Source organism: Crinia signifera, chromosome 1 (genome assembly GCF_055691185.1).
Source record: "Crinia signifera chromosome 1, ASM5569118v1, whole genome shotgun sequence".
Classification (NCBI taxonomy): Eukaryota; Metazoa; Chordata; class Amphibia; order Anura; family Myobatrachidae; genus Crinia; species Crinia signifera.
The window spans coordinates 402,159,060-402,175,094 of NC_139217.1; the positions used below are offsets into that span (position 1 = coordinate 402,159,060).

General features: G+C 41.5%; 1 protein-coding gene across 6 annotated transcripts in view; it reads left to right on the forward strand.

The window, feature by feature from the left end:
* Positions 1–14,081, forward strand: part of PJA2 (praja ring finger ubiquitin ligase 2) — a 39,576-nt gene extending 25,495 nt beyond the window's left edge. For 4 of the 6 annotated variants that reach the window (XM_083151683.1, XM_083151682.1, XM_083151687.1 and 1 more), the window contains exons 5-9: positions 3,834–4,019; positions 5,823–5,934; positions 6,618–6,744; positions 12,491–12,606; positions 13,385–14,081. In XM_083151683.1, coding sequence (XP_083007809.1) covers positions 3,834–4,019; positions 5,823–5,934; positions 6,618–6,744; positions 12,491–12,606; positions 13,385–13,510 — 667 coding nt within the window. In that variant the 3' untranslated portion in view covers positions 13,511–14,081. Of the gene's footprint in view, positions 1–3,833; positions 4,020–5,822; positions 5,935–6,617; positions 6,745–12,484; positions 12,607–13,384 lie in introns of all 6 variants that reach the window. The other 2 variants (XM_083151685.1, XM_083151686.1) reach the window with 2 other exon arrangements.
* The last annotated feature ends 1,954 nt before the right edge of the window (positions 14,082–16,035 follow it).

A 16,035-nucleotide genomic window follows, 5' to 3' on the forward strand; every position in this document is an offset into this window, starting at 1 on the left:
CTGTGAGGCAGTAATGCTAACCATTACACCGTCTGGTACTTGTTTCCTAGCACGGTGCCCATCACATTGTATACCATAAGACTAAATATGGTATGCGATACAATAAAAAATTGTATGCCATTTTATGCCATACAATGCGATGGTATACGATTTATTTATTGTACAACCACCCAGATGGGTCCTTACAATGTCAAATGCCCCCCACTATCAACGCCAACCCGAAGCGCAGCGAGACCGCGAGGGGCGACGGTACGCGTCCTCCGACCTTTTCATACCCCCACTATCCACGTCGGCGTGGAGTTGATTTTAGATAGTGTGGCGAGCCACCGAGCCCGAAGCGTGGCGAGCGGACGCGTATTAATTTACATGTATTCCGCATCTGCGGAATACATGTAAAGTAATACGCGTCCCTTCGCGGGGCTCGCTGCGCTCGCTACACTATCTAAAATCAACTCCACGCCAACGTGGATAGTGGGGGTATAAAAAAGGTCGGAGGACGCGTACTGCTGCGCCCGCCACACTTCAGGTTCATGTTCATAGTGGGTGCTTATACAATAAAAAATCTTATCGCATCGTATGCAGCTATATGGCATGCGATGCAATGGCATAAGATTAAAAAAAAATTGGGCACCGTGCTAGGAAACAAGTACCCACCGTCCATACTGCCCCACTCTGGCCTGGGTGTGGTTGTTACAGCCAATTATATATTCTGTAGACACTCCTACTATGGCTTGCTGACCCATTATATTGGACATACCTTCTGTCCATATATAGTGTTTTCTAACTACATTTAACTTTAGCACAAAACCTTTAGTTCTGGTGGACGGTAAACCTGTCTTGTGATTTGAAAACGTGTGCAAAGATTATTCTAGAAGGAACTGATGATTATGCAACATTACATAGCATATCCTGTTTTTCATAATCTCCGATCATCTGGAATTTAGTTAACCAGAGAAATACTAGTTACTAAGATGGTTATGAGATGATATTGAAATAAAAATATAGATATACAATTAATAGATCTATATATCTTTGACGAGGGGTTTCACATGCAATTCTTGTTTTTCTGAGTGCATCTCATGTGTTACAGTGCTAATATAGCATACAGGCCTCACTTCATTCAGGTTCTGCAAAGCTCTGGCTTTAAATTGCCTGACAATCCACCATGTTTATACCTATACAAATCTCTGCTGATATTTCCGATGAACGGTACATTGTGACATTAACTCTTGTGTTTTATGTGGATATCAAACTGTAGAGAAGGATCGTTCATGGTGTGTTAAAACGCTTGGTCTGCACATTCAAACTTAAATATAGTCACAATGGGTTACTGCAGTTACAATTTAAGTTCATTCTTCTGTTGCTGCATTCTAAAACCTTGCTACAGTGACCAGTTGTCCACCATTAAAATATAGCTGTGACCTGTTTGGTTTATGTTCAATCTAATTGGTTATTTAGTTGTTGGGGACAGATTGCTCTGTAGTTAAAAGAACACTCTGTTTCCCAATGAATCACAGCAACATATACCCCTTTCAGATCGCAAATGCCCGGTCGCACCCGGGATTTGGGCACTGGTGGTGCCCGGTGGTGACCCGGCATTTCCGCTAGCTGTGGCTGTCGGCGACCCGGCTTATTGACAGGTCGCTGACTTCATCTAAGGGGGTGGGGTGTAATAGCGTGCAACATGTGGGTGCAGGGGAGGAGGCAGCACTGATCTGTGTTACCTGTTCAGACTGCCCAGCAACCCGGCTCCAATCCGGGTAAAACCCTTCTTTTAACCCGGGTCGGATTTCCGGGTTACTGGACCCAGGTTTTTTTCAATATGGTGCTTTCACACCACACAGAGACCCGGGTTATTTGTGTGGTGTGAAAGGGGTACCAGAGTATCAGCATTTTTTTGCGGCACATCTATGATCAAATTGTTTTGGTGGTTTTTTTTTTGTTGTTTTTTTTTAATTGATACATTTTGAAAATGCCCTTCAATAATTTGATTTGGTCAATGTTCACCAATCTGAGGCCCCCTCTGCAAGAGTCTCACTGCACCACTGTGTTCCTAGGCACACAGTTTGGGAACCACATCTCTAATGATTTTTTTTGTGTTCTTTGTCTTTTAATTGCAGAAGAAAATGCATTAGTATAACATAATTGATTCTGATCTTGTTTCCTGTTGTGGCTGATTACCCATTAGCACTATTGAAAATTGTTATATTACAAACTAAATGCATATCTTATGAAAAACATTCTTAACAGTGTTTTTTCTAATCCTTCTACTAGTATTTGATTGATTGCAGTATTTTGGAATTGCAATCCACAAAACTCTGAATATTTTAATCAGAGCTAATTTTACAGAATTTTTTATTGCCTGTCTGCAACTGGCCCTGTAAGTGAATTTGTACATTTTCCCTTCCTGCTCTTACTCCTGATGTAGTTTAGTATGGTGACCTGAATTTCTGATACCAAATTAGATAGCTCAAGTGCTACTGATGGGATCAAGGTGCAGTATTTCCTGTGGCCTGATTTATCTGAAAACAAAATAATTATCATTTGCATACAGATTTAAAAATGGTAAAAAAAAAAATAGAAAACCTGCATTGAAAGTAACATTTTTAATAATGGCTCAAGTTCAGTATTAGATAAAATTTACTTGAGTTGGAGTGCACTCTTCAGCACTCTATTTATGCACTGTTTTACCAGTCATTACTTATTAATTTATTTGTATATTACTATCTACAGTAGTATACATTATGCAAATGGAGATTTCAGAGAATGGTATTGACAGAGCAGCTGACTGTTTGAATTAGGCAAGTGTTCTCAAACACATTTCATATTGACATTAAATTCCAGTCAGTGCTGACTTGATTAGCTTTTATTGGAGTTGTTAAAGTTAAATAAAAATGCCCTGAAACACATTTATTGGGGTATTCAATTGTTCAATTCTTTTTTTTGCCCACAAAAAATGTCATTGTTCCGATGTTTTGACTGATTGATTTGCTTCAAGCTTTTCAATTCCATTTTTGTGTGTGTGTATAAAACACATACTGTAGGATCTTGGATAAGTTTCCAGATCTATGTGTTTTTTGCAAAGAAAAACTGAGCTGATCGAGCTGGTTATTGGGGATTCTGCTTTTCATGCCTTAGGCAAAAAAAACAAAATCCCTGATTATTGCCAGCATCAGGGACAATCGAATATCCCTGGGGATATATTACTGCTAACTAATTCAATACTGCCTTTAGTTTGAGAAAGTGCTTGCAGCATACAGAACAAGAAAATGATTCTGTAGCATTGGTATATTTTGGTATAATCAATATATATATTTACGTAAAGGTGTTTAAGCCTATTTTCAATAGAAATGCAATGAATATTGCTCTCCGGCTTACATCTATTTTTTTGTTTAATGGCTTTTTAATCTGCTTATGTGACTCAGTATGTAGCGTAATTATTTCCACACAGCTGTTAAGCAGCTGACTTTATCTTATTTTCTATTCTGAATGTGGCTACTGGACTAGGTGCTGGAACAAAACTTAGATTTTTGCTTGATCACTGTACATACATGACCACTGTTCCAGCACCTAGGGCCAGATTCTCTAAGCTTCAAAAGTGATAAAATGGAGAGTAATAAACAGCCAGTCAATAAGCTCCTGCCTGACATTTTTCAAACAGTCTGTGACATGGCAGGTAGGAGCTGATTGGCTGGCTGTTTATCACTCTCCATTTTATCACTTTTGAAGCTTAGAGAATCTGGCCCCTAGTCCAGTAGCCACATTCATTTTTTTTTCTTTTTAATCACATCTTACAGAGCCCTGCTTTTTTACAAGTGTACTGTATTCTTTAGGGAACAAAACTCTTTAGAAGATGGGGAAATCCCTTGGCTACAGTATCATGAGGACATTGAAAGCAGCACAGATGAGGAAAATGAAATTGGCACTCACTACTTACCTCCAGGTTTTTTCATTTTGGATGGCAATAATAATTTGGAAGATGATTCAAGTATGAGTGAGGACTTAGAAGTTGAATGGAGGTAAGCATTTGGTACTTATTATGGCATTATATGTACGTTTTTATATGTTTCTTATTTATGTTTATGAAAATTAGAATTACGTAATAAAATGGTGGTATGTTTGCTTTAATCAGATCTTGGTATATTAATGGTGTGTACACACTTGTTACAATCACCCTGCGATTCTGACTATATAGTCAGAATCGCATCGGTATCACATGCAGATCACAAGGGTTTTAACCCTTGTGATCCCTATGCACGCTTCCGTATCGCACGGCACATCTCAGGTGTGTACACACCATTAGACTTTTAGTCCTATATCCATTCCCAGAGTAGTGAGCACTTTTGCACCTTTTTTTTATTTTGCACTTTCCAGTGCAGTATCACCGGTAGTAGTAGCAGTGCCATACATTTTGTCACAGGTCCATGACTCCTCACCTACTGCAGCCATTTTGAGCAAGATCATGCAGAGTTTGGGAGGGAAGAATTAACTGATAATCCATTTGGGATTTAAATGAAAGAAAAAAAAAACATACTGACCTTTTAATGATCATTATGCTTTTAAGCTAAACTACTTTAATTTCAAAGACACCGATCCCAGGAGGTCCTTTTCCAATTACCAGAGCAGTTACACAGCTATTAGCAGGTACTGTATGATTGTCAAGTCCATTGCATTTCGTGGTCCTCCAGAACCTAAACTGTAGAATTTTTTTTTTTTAATCATCCTTGTAAAACATTGCTGTGTATTTGAGCACTGAATAACGGAAGAACCGCAAACACAAGACTTACACGTGCACACTCATCTTGTTGCTACTTTGCATGTGGAAGGATGGAGAGACTTGTTTCTAAAGGTCCTCATACGGTCCGATTAGGGACAATTTAACCCTTTTCCGATGGATCGGATGTGATTGACATCCCATCGGGTCCGATGCGCGATTCCATGCACATGGGAATGGAGATGAAGAATTGCATATCTTTAATGAGTGTACAACGTACAGATAAGCCCTACACTGGCTTCAGTCACGCCAAACGGCCCTTGTTGGTGTCCGAGGTCCTGTCTTATTCACATAAATAAAACAAATGGAAGTGACCCCAAACTCTGCTAGATTATAATGCTCAATTTGAAGTATAGAGGTCTAAACACACTGGGCGATTTTGCCCAGAGTGTATGGACAGCGATGTCGTTGTCATCGATGGGAGGGAAAGCCGCTCAGTGCATACACACTGAGCGGCTTTACCCCTGCCAAGCGCTGTCAGCGGGGGGCAGACGGCTTTCCATAATGCAGTGCTATGGAAAGCTGTCCACAAAGCTGCTCATCTGCTGGAAACAATGATGCAGGAGCGTGCATACTTTGGACATTGTTAGGCAATGCGCCTAGCACAAGAAATGTGAACAAAACTATGGTACTCTACACTTCTATGATCGGTTCAGTTATGCCGAGTGTCTCACACTGTATGGCAGGCTTTCCCAACCACGGTCCTCAAGGCACACCAACAGTGCAGGTTTTAGTGATATTCAGGCTTCAGCACAGATGGTTTAATCAGAATCACTCAGGTACTAATTAAGTCACCTGTGCTAAAGCCTGGATATCACTAAAACCTGCACTGTTGGTGTGCCTTGAGGACCGTGGTTGGGAATGCCTGCTGTATTGCTTATAGACATTGGCATAAAATCTCACAGGCCCTGAAACATCTAAAACTTGCACGTTTGCTAGTTGGGTCGGGGTTGTGTCTCTGTTGACTCACCATGGTATAGGATCTTCCTGTTTATTGTATGAAATGTTATAACTAATTTTTCCTTTTTTTTTCTAATTTTCTTCTCAGATTACTTGATGACTTTGGTGATGGTATTGGTGTGGCCCAAGCCATGTCCTATATGGATCCTCAGTTTCTTACATATATGGCTCTTGAAGAGCGTCTTGCACAGGCCATGGAGGTATTTATTAAGTTTTTAGTTTGTGTATCATAAAGGTGTTTTACAACAGGCTTTCTTTTACTACTAAAAAGTTGGGGGCTAATGTTAATGGGATTTATTAGAGTTTGAGTATCCCTTATCAAAATTATTCTAAAAACCATAAATTCCAGAAAGTGAAAAAAAAATTCTTGCTAAAAGCGCTACTGAGGACATCTGTAACAGCACTACTGGGCACATGATATGTAACTGGCAGTTTTGTATATTGCATTTTGCTATTCTTTTCTAAAGGTGGCCATACACGTTACAATTATTGTATACAATATTGTATACAATATCGCATCTCATCCGATCTCGGTTTTGCGATGACATCAGATTAGATGAGATCTAGTACAAAAAGTACGTGCTGCACATACTTTTTGTACTAGATCTCATCTCATCTGATGTCATCGCAAAACCGAGATCGGATGAGATGCGATATTGTATACAATATTGTATACAATAATTGTAACGTGTATGGCCACCTTAAGAATAGCATAATGCAATATATTGTGTCTTTAGATTATTGCTCATAATTTGACATCGGTTCGTTAAACAAAAATAAACTTTTGTCTTCTTAGTATTACTGAATGTGATTTATAAATTCCAAAATGATGCAAATTACATTTAAAACGCTGTCATACGATATCTGATGTATCTGATTGCAGACTGCTTTGGCACATTTGGAGTCCCTGGCAGTAGATGTGGAGCAGGCTCACCCTCCAGCTACAAAGGAAAGCATTGAGTGTCTTCCTCAGATCATTATCACAGATGACCCCAATAGTAAGATACTAAGTATGGAGTAATGTGTGTGTGTGTGTGTGTGTGTGTGTGTGCTAGCTTGGCATGTACAGTGTTGCTATAATCCTAATCCTGATTTAATCCAAATTATAAAGAATTGTAAAAAGTGCATTTGGCTAGAACGTAAGCCTTTTTGTCTTCCTCTCCTGTTCCTCTACTGTACTGTATCCAGCCTACACATTTATTGCAATACCATTGTGGTAGTAAAGTAGTTGGAAATGAAAGGATTTTGGTGTTTTACTGTTCTTAATTACAGTCCATCAAAGTGACGGAACAAAATAACAGTAATTTTTTCTTCTTACTTCATGGCAGCCATACAATGGGTTCATCCCTCTCTCCCTTATATAGTAGACAGGTAGTTTTTCCCTACTACACGCCCCTCTTCTTAGTGCAGGTGTTATTTTTATTCTCTTACCTCCAATAGGCTTGTATGCTGCTGGGCTGGGCAGCATGGGGTTGGCGGCGCTTCACCCCAGTGGCGGCAGGGCTGGGCCGGCGGCATGGACTATCCCCCCTCCTGCATAAAGAACATGAGGCGCGGGCTCCAGCATATTGTTGCGGGATGCTGCGGCTTAAGGCAGGCGTCCTCAAGGTCTCCTGTGCGGTGGCAGAAGCAGGGACCGGCAAAGCCGGAAATCTGAGTGCTGGTAGTAGCGCCGTGTCCTTTCCGACTGACGCGACGGGACGTATGCGTTCCAAGAGGCGGAAGTGCCTCAGTATATAGCGCCTGGCCGGTGTTACAGGCGCTCAGGCTGCTTTGTGCAAGAATTGAGCAAGGAACTATGGAGGAAGCCTCCCAAAAAGCCAGAGTATCGCTGCCCAGGTAAGTCCTCATATATGAGGACTGTTTTTCTTTCTGTTTTTTTCTTTTTTGAAGATACTGTAGGTTAGTTAGTTCTTTCTCTTGTCATTTTAGTGTGCCTTCTGCTACTAAGAAAAAGGCATCCAAGAAAAAGCAATGTGCTAGGACATGTCCATCTTTTGATATACCCTTTTGTAGTCCTTATGTCAGGATTGTGCTAAAAGTTCTACAGCTGGTGCTTGTACATCATCTCAATTGAATGAACTTATGTCATGGATGAAAAAGAATTTTGTGACTAAAGAGGCGTTTCACAGCAATAAGAGATCTAGGTCACAGACGAGCCTAAGTATGACTTGGACTTTGATTCTAAGGATACAGGGTCTGAGGGAGAAGGTTCCCTTGCTTCTAGTGCAGAATCTGTCAAACTTGTGGAGGAGGAGCGTGTGTTTAATTTGGAGCTGGTTGAAGTTGTCCTTAAGGATCTATATAAGACTTTCAATTATAGACAGCTAGTTAAGTCTGAATATGATGCCCTATTTGAAGATAGGTCGAAAAAAGGGAGATGTTTCCCAGTACATAAAGTGGTGAAGGATATACTTACAAAGGAGTTGGCTAATGCGGATAAACGTATTGGCTCAGTTAAGCATGTTGAACGTATGTATCCAATTTTTGAAATGGTGTGGTATTCCCAAAATTGATGCTGCAGTCGAAGTCACCACGAGGACAACCATTCCCTTAGAGGATGGTGCCTCTTTAAAAGAAGCCATGGAGGAGAAATTGGAGAGTTCACTAAAAAAGATTGCATATCCCTGGTTCCGTATCCATAAGATCAGGAGTAGCCATAGCCTCCTATGCTAGAGCTCTAAGAATCTGGTGTTGCCTCTCTTCAAGAGGATCTACAGGAGAAGGTGGCCAGGGAGCAAATTAGCAAAAAGTTGGCCCAGATCCAGTTGGCGGTGGACTATATCTGCGAGGCTTCACCTCAGGGGTGTGGTGGCAAGAAGATCCCAGTGGCTTAAGTCCTGGGGTGCAGACTCCCACTCTAAGAACAAGTTGGCGTCCCTCCCATTTGAAGGTGACTTTCTTTTTGGGAGTAAATTGGACCAAATGATACAACATATGTCTGGTGGCAAATCCGTCAGATTGCCTCAAGATAAAAGAGAAAGATTTGGTGAATTATTTCCCAAGACAAAGCCTCAGACAGGCTAGGTCATATATAGGCCTGGTAGGCCATTTTGGGACAGATATGCATCAGACATTTAAGAGGCACCTAGAAACAGTGACGGATCGTGACCCGTGGGAAAGGTCCCAGTAGCAGGGAGACTGCTAAAGTTTGCTCAGAAATGGAAGCAAACTGTTCGGGACAAATGGGTGCTAGAAGTGATCTCCACGGGATATCGGCTAAAGTTTCTTTCAAAACCCAGAAGGGAAAGATTTATAATTTCAAGGCTCCCCTGCCCAGGTGCAGAGAGGGAAGCTTTAGTGTCAAGTGTAAAGGATGTAATAGACTCAGGAGCAGTCAAAGTGGTCCCAGAAGCAGAAAAAGGTCTATGCTTTTACTCACGCCTGTTCGTGATAAAGAAAAGTTCAGGAGGTCTAAGAACAATATTAGACTTAAACGTAAACGACAGTATGTGGAAAAGAAAATTTCACATGGAGACGGCCAAATCCATACTGATGGGTCTCAGAGAAAACGATTACCTCGTTACAATAGACCTCAGAGACTCTTATTTCCATGTCCCTATTGGGGTGCGAGACAGGAAATATTTAAGTTTCTGCGTGGGAGAAAGCCGTTTACATGCCTTCCATTTGGTCTCACGTCCTCACCGAGAGTGTTTACAAATATCCTGGTCTTATCGAATGTCTCAGAAAAAAGAAAGATTTCAATATGGGCCTATCTGGACGATTTGTTAATCCTCTGCAAGATCAGAGCAAGAAGCTATCTTAGCCGCGAATACCATCATTCACTTTCGCCAGGACCATGGTTGGTTGGTGAATTGGGAGAAAAGGCATTTGGTCCCAACACAGAGGCTCCAATTCCTAGGTATACTCATCGATACAGTAAAGTTCGAGATTTCACTGTTCGATCATAGATGCGAGAAAATTCAGCAACTGGTTCACATAGCACAAGAAGATACAAAAGTGACACTGAGGTTGGCAGTGAGTCTGCTAGGGATGATGGCATAGACAGCGGAAGTAATTCCCTGGGCCAGGTGGAACATGAGGGCTCTACAGTGAAATCTCCTCAGATATACCAAGGGACCAAGTGCCATTGGACTATCAAATCACATTGTACGTGGTGTTGACAACGGACGCTAGTGCCTCAGGCTGGGGAGCACATTTTCTCGGCAGAACCAGTCATGGCGTCTGGTCCCCTCTAGAGGAAAAAAATGTCTTCGAATCACAGGGAATTGAAGGCAGTCCGTATGGCAATAGACCTCTTCAGTTCAGACATCGTGGGGTCGCATATTCGAGTATTCTCAGACAACGCCACTACAGTCTCTTATATCAACAGGCAAGGAGGGATATAAAGTCAGTCTCTCTTAGAAGAGGTTCTAGGAATTTATGCTATGGGTCGAAGAACATCTTTTGTCCATCTCTGCACCCCATGTGCCAGGGGAGGACAACCAGCTGGCAGATTTTCTGAGCCGAAATTGCATTCTCCTGGGAGAATGGGAGCTGGAGGAGTCTGTGTTTCAACTAATCGTACAACGGTTTGGCCAGCCACAAATAGACCTCATGGCAACAGCAACCAACAAGAAGACTCGTCAGTTCTTCTCCAAATTTCCAGCCATGGGGTCCTGCGGAGTGGATGCTTTGTCCCGGAGTTGGCAGTTTCCTCTAGTGTACGTATTTTCAGTCATTCACAGGGTACTGTGGAAGATCAGAGCAAGTACCAGGAACAGTCATCTTTCTATACTGGCCCAGGAGGGCTTGGTTTCCCATGGTAGAGACCATGGCGGTGGCAGAACCATGGTCTCTCCCAGTGTCTCCCGACCTGTTGAGACAGGGGCCAGTATTGTGTCAATACCCACAAAAACTACAGTTAGCGGCCTGGAGATTGAGAGGCAGCAACTGAAGGATAAAGGCCTATCTACAGTAGTCATTGATATTCTTCTGCAAGCGAGAAAAAAGGTCTATTCTGACATCTATCATAGGATCTGGAGGATCTTCGCTGAATGGGCTAAAGGAAAATTTGAATTTCCAAAAGCTGATGACAAGCATGTCTTACAGTTCCTTTGTGAAAGATTTAACAAAGTCCTGGTGGTTTCAACTTTGAAGGTGCAGATTTCTGCGTTGAGCGCTTTACTAGAGAATAGTTTTGGGGGGAGAAGGATCTTAGAATGCACACCAGATTTACATGAGGTGCTATCATGCTGGGACTTGTATTTCTGCAAAGAAAAACACATGGTGCAGATGCACACTCCATATTATTAATCAAATCAATCAATAATAGAGGTTCTTGGTATATTCATTTTCCAAGAAATATTTGCCCACCAACCAGCTTCACGGTGACCTCATTTCTGGTGGGTCCCTAATACTAAGTTTGAATCTGGGGCGCGGAACCCCAAAAAGGCCAGCATAAGCCAGTCACCCTAGGGCAGCACACAAGTGAAAAACTAAGCTATAAAAGTGTGTTAATAAGAAAGAAGCAGGAGCTAGGGGTTAAAAAGTGTAGTGCTAGAAAGTATAATAGTGAAAATAAATAGTGCTAAATAAATGTTAGGGTTTGCCACCCTGAAAGCAACTCTGTTACAGAGAATAGTTTAATAAGATTTTGCCAAGCAGTAAAGAGAATTCGTCCAAGGATCAGGTCAGTGGTTCCCCCGTGGGATCTGAATTTGGTTTTATATGGCCTTATGGCTGCCCCATTTGAGCCATTGGATAGGGCCAAATTGAAATTTCTAACGTGGAAAAGTATCTTTCTTGTGGCCATCACTTCGGCCAGGAGAGTGGGCGAGCTACAAGAAAGTGGGTTGCCAAGTCACGGAAGGTATAAAGGCACACTCGGCTACAGCAATGGCGGTTTCCTGGGCGAGAGAGGCTAATGTGTCAATCCAGGACATATGCCCAGCAGCATCATAGTCGTCGGTGCATGACATGTGTCGGAGGAACAGTTTGGGAGCAAGGTCTTACGACAAGCATTGTTTTAAGGTATTGTAGCCCTCCTGGTACTTGTTTCCTAGCACGGCACCCAATCTTTTGATTGTAGTACATCTTATACAATCGCATCGCATTCAATATAGCGGCATGTGATGCGATTCAATTTTTAATTGTACAAGCACCCTGATGGGTGCTTTCAATGTTAAATGCACCCCCCATTGGCAACACCACCCCCACTATCAACGCCAACCCGAAGCGTGGCGAGCGTGCGAGGGGAGACGGTACGCGTCCTCCGTACCTTGTACAAGGCTTGTACAATTAAAAATCGCAATCACACACCACTAAGTATGGTATGCGATGGGCGCCGTGCTAGGAAACAAGTACTGCCCTCCCTACTGCTTTGGTATTTCCCATTGTATGGCTGCCCTGAATTAAGAAGAAGAAAGCAACGGACTATACTTACGATATTTCCTTTTCTTTGGAATACTTCATGGCAGCCTAGATTTTGGTACCCCCCCCCCAACTACCTGTCTACTATATGAGGGAGAGAGGGATGAACCAATTGTATAACTGCCATGAAGTATTCAGAAGAAAAGGAATTATCGTAACTATAATCCGTTTCTTTCAGCGCCGGCAGCCTGCTCAACCCTTGAATTGCTCTGTTGGGCGCCATCTAGTGGCCACCAGCATACAAAACACTCACTCAAAATCCCACACAGAGATGAGGCGCAGCTTTAGCCTTTTATTATATAGGAATATTTTACAACAACTGCTCATTTTTGTATGATGTCCCTTTTTTAACAGTCATTAATATACATATTGTTTAAGTTGTAGGTCAGGAACAGTGCTGTGCCATATGCTGTAGTGAGTACATCAAGGATGAAATACTTACAGAGCTCCCATGTCACCACCTCTTCCATAAGCCATGTGTAACACTTTGGTTACAAAAAGTAAGTGTCATAAATAACCCTTTGTGCACATGTTACATCTGCCCCACCTACAGTGCATGTGGTTTTGTCCATTAGAGAGTGATTGTGCCTTTCCAAGTGAATCAGAATAACCCCCTCAGTCTTGCTAGACCAGAATCAACTCTCCAGTTATGTGTAATATTGCTTTCTACACCTGCACTAAAATAGTTTATTTTTTATTTAATACAAAGTATTCCCTGCAATGCTTGCTACCTATCAATGATTACTGACACTGTATGGGGACAGTTCAGTTCTCGATTTATGTGCTATTAGACACTGTACATGTTCTCTTGGAATACTGTATGAAATCATTGCTGAATTTCCAGTGCATTTCTAGGTGGGTGGCAAAGGAAATCATGGTCACATTGTGCATTCCCTAACTGTTACAGAGTGCAGATCGCCTGCAATTTAATCTCAAACTATCATTGCTTATTATGCATATTTAACTTTTTTTATTTTGAGTGGGTTTTTTTTAAACTTGTAACTCATTACATTTATATTACACTAGTAAATGATTGGTCATGTGCATTATTACAATCCTGCATAGTAGAATTGGAGATTACATTTTTGCAAAGGCTAAAAAACATATTAACATTTATATAGCATTCACGTACTGCAATGTGCTTTGCTATTGAGGACAAAACCCATTTCTAAAACAAGACCAGGTTACAAGACAAACAGAAGTGATGAAGACCTATGCGTAAAATAGGCATCACCTTTAAAAGTTTATATTGTATTTGATTTTTTTTTTTTTTTGCAGTCTGGAACATGTCCTGTCTGCCGTCATGTCCTCACATCTCTTCTTCCAGAAGCCTCTGCAGCCACTTCCTTCCTGTCAGAGCATGACAGCCCGCCATCAATCCACAATGCAGCAGGGACCCGATAAAAGCAACATCCTAACAAAAACCAATAGCTTGTTTTCCTTGTAAAATATGATATGAAAATGATGGCTGAATATCAACATGCTAGAACCCCATACAAGCATAAAGCTTAATATTTATTAGTTTAGAGAAAATAGAAGACTTTGTAAGGAATTATGTTTATAGCTCGGCAGTATCTGAGCAATTGCAAAGTAAGATGCTAAAATATGCAATGCGTTCTAAGCTTGTGATCAGCTTGGCTGTTTTTTTTTTTTTTTTTCTTTTTGTGGCACAACATAATTTGTGTTTTCACAACTGCAGTGCAGTTAGAGCTTTACAGAATTATTCTATAAAATCTTAACTTTGTTTTATTTTATGTTTACTTCCTTTCCTACATGGTGGACGAAAGGCCCCTTGCAAAGCAATGCGTCTATGTTCCCTCTAGTAGTAATAAGATTACAGCTGTGCCACTCACAACACTGACTTTTGTAACTAATCTCTCATGTTTGCATCAAATGTGAAGATGTTTTGTGATCATAAGGATAGAAAGGATTCCCTCCCCACCCTAAAATAAAATGCATTTGAAATGTTTCACAACTTTGTTTTGTTTTTTTGTGTCAACATGCTTGATCTCCAGATTTATTTATATAGCGCACGTATATTCCACTGCAATGTATTTGAACATTCCCATCAGATGGGCTGCAATCGGGAGGCCATGCAGTAGGAAGACTGCGGCATCCCGATGTTCCAGATCCCAACACCTAATAGGAAAGTATACTAACACTCCCTACCTGCAGCCTAATCTTATCCCTCCCCCCTTAGGGGGTTATTCAGATTGATTAGCAAGGCTGTGAATTCGCAACCTTCTGAGTCCCCCAGATATCAAATGCCGGTAAGCCCCCCTCCCCTCTCGTACACTACGTACATTTGCACGGGCTGCGAATGGATGTTTAACATAAACATCCATTCGCAGGCTGTGGGGGACAACCAAATCATTTGATGATCGCTAACCATTGTGTGAAGTGGAAGGTGCATGCATATCTAAGGTTACCTTATATATGCGTACATATTCGCCAGGAAGTGGGCGGTCAGCTAACATCCTGTGATGTCAGCTGCCCGCACCCACTTCACGGGTCGATGACCATGAAATGCGGGTTGTTCCCATGGGCGCGACTATCTGCCCATGCCGCCCACCCTGTTCACCGTGGCTGCATGCACGCTATGTCAGCACATCCGCAGAAATGTATCTGCAAATGCATGGGGGATCTGAGTGAAACAGAATAAGGGCCTTAGTCCCTAACTGTGCTTTCTTAGTGCCTAACCGTCCCACTCCACAGCCTAATCCTAACCCTTCTTCTAGTGCATGGGTCTTCAAACTGCGGCCCTCCAGATGTTGTGAAACTACAAATCGCAGCATGCCTTGCCACAGTTTTGCTATAAGGGACTGTTAAAACGGTGGCAAGGTATGCTGGGATTTGTAGTTTCACAACATCTGGAGGGCCACAGTTTGAAGACTAATGATGGCTAACCTTGACACTCCAGCTATTGTTGAACTACACATCCCAGCATGCTCTGCTTCAGTTTTGATATTTGCCATGCTAAATCTGATGCAGAGCATGCTGGAGTGTCAAGGTTCTAGTGCCTAACTAAAACCCTCCCCAGCATACTTACAATCGGAAGGATGGCATTCGGTATCCTGGCACTGGTCCTCTGAGTCCCCCTAGCTCCTATTGCATCAGTATTGTTCTCTGCTGAGTGAGTGTATGCTCTCACAAGCTCAGCCATCACTAACTTTTGTTTCATGTCTGCACGTCTTTGGTCGACTCTTGCTGTACTAAATAATTAATAATTTGATTGAAAAACAAGTTTATTTTGTTAAAAGAAAGAATTCAGAGCAGAAAAATTCCAAACTGGTTTTCCTTGGGTGTTTAACCCATTTGTCAAAATGGGCGTGAAAGTTGCCAAATAAACTTTTGTATTCTACATAATGACCTGTAATATTTGCCTTATATTTTTTTTTTACACAGCATTTTTGAATTTATAAAACAAATGCGAGCGACGCTGGAACTTTTTGCAGATATTTTGCACATCGCCCACAGATGTGGCACTCATAGGGTTAAAAAAAAAAGTGGCAAATAGTATTGCTTAAAGCGTGTTTCATGGACATTCTAGTAGTAGCATATGAGATGCAGGCATAGTTTCATTGATGATTACAAATGGATGTAATTTGAAAAGGTAAAACCAACCTGGTTTTGCATTTTATATGATTGCCCCTCAAGCAGGAGTTAGGAACCCGCCAATGCCTTATTCTCGCAGTCTTTTACATTCACCCCATATTGTTAGAAAGCAAAGCTAAATAACCATTCGAAAATAGAACAAAGCCATGTTGCAAAAAGAAAATAGTGATCAGTATTAATTATGTCACATTATATTCAGGATGGAATTATGGTCTTCTTTGAAGGACTGTTGCTTATTGATCACTAATTTCTTTTAGAATGTGATTTGTCTTAGTACCTACTATAATGGGATCCACAGCTGTAAATTTGTAATC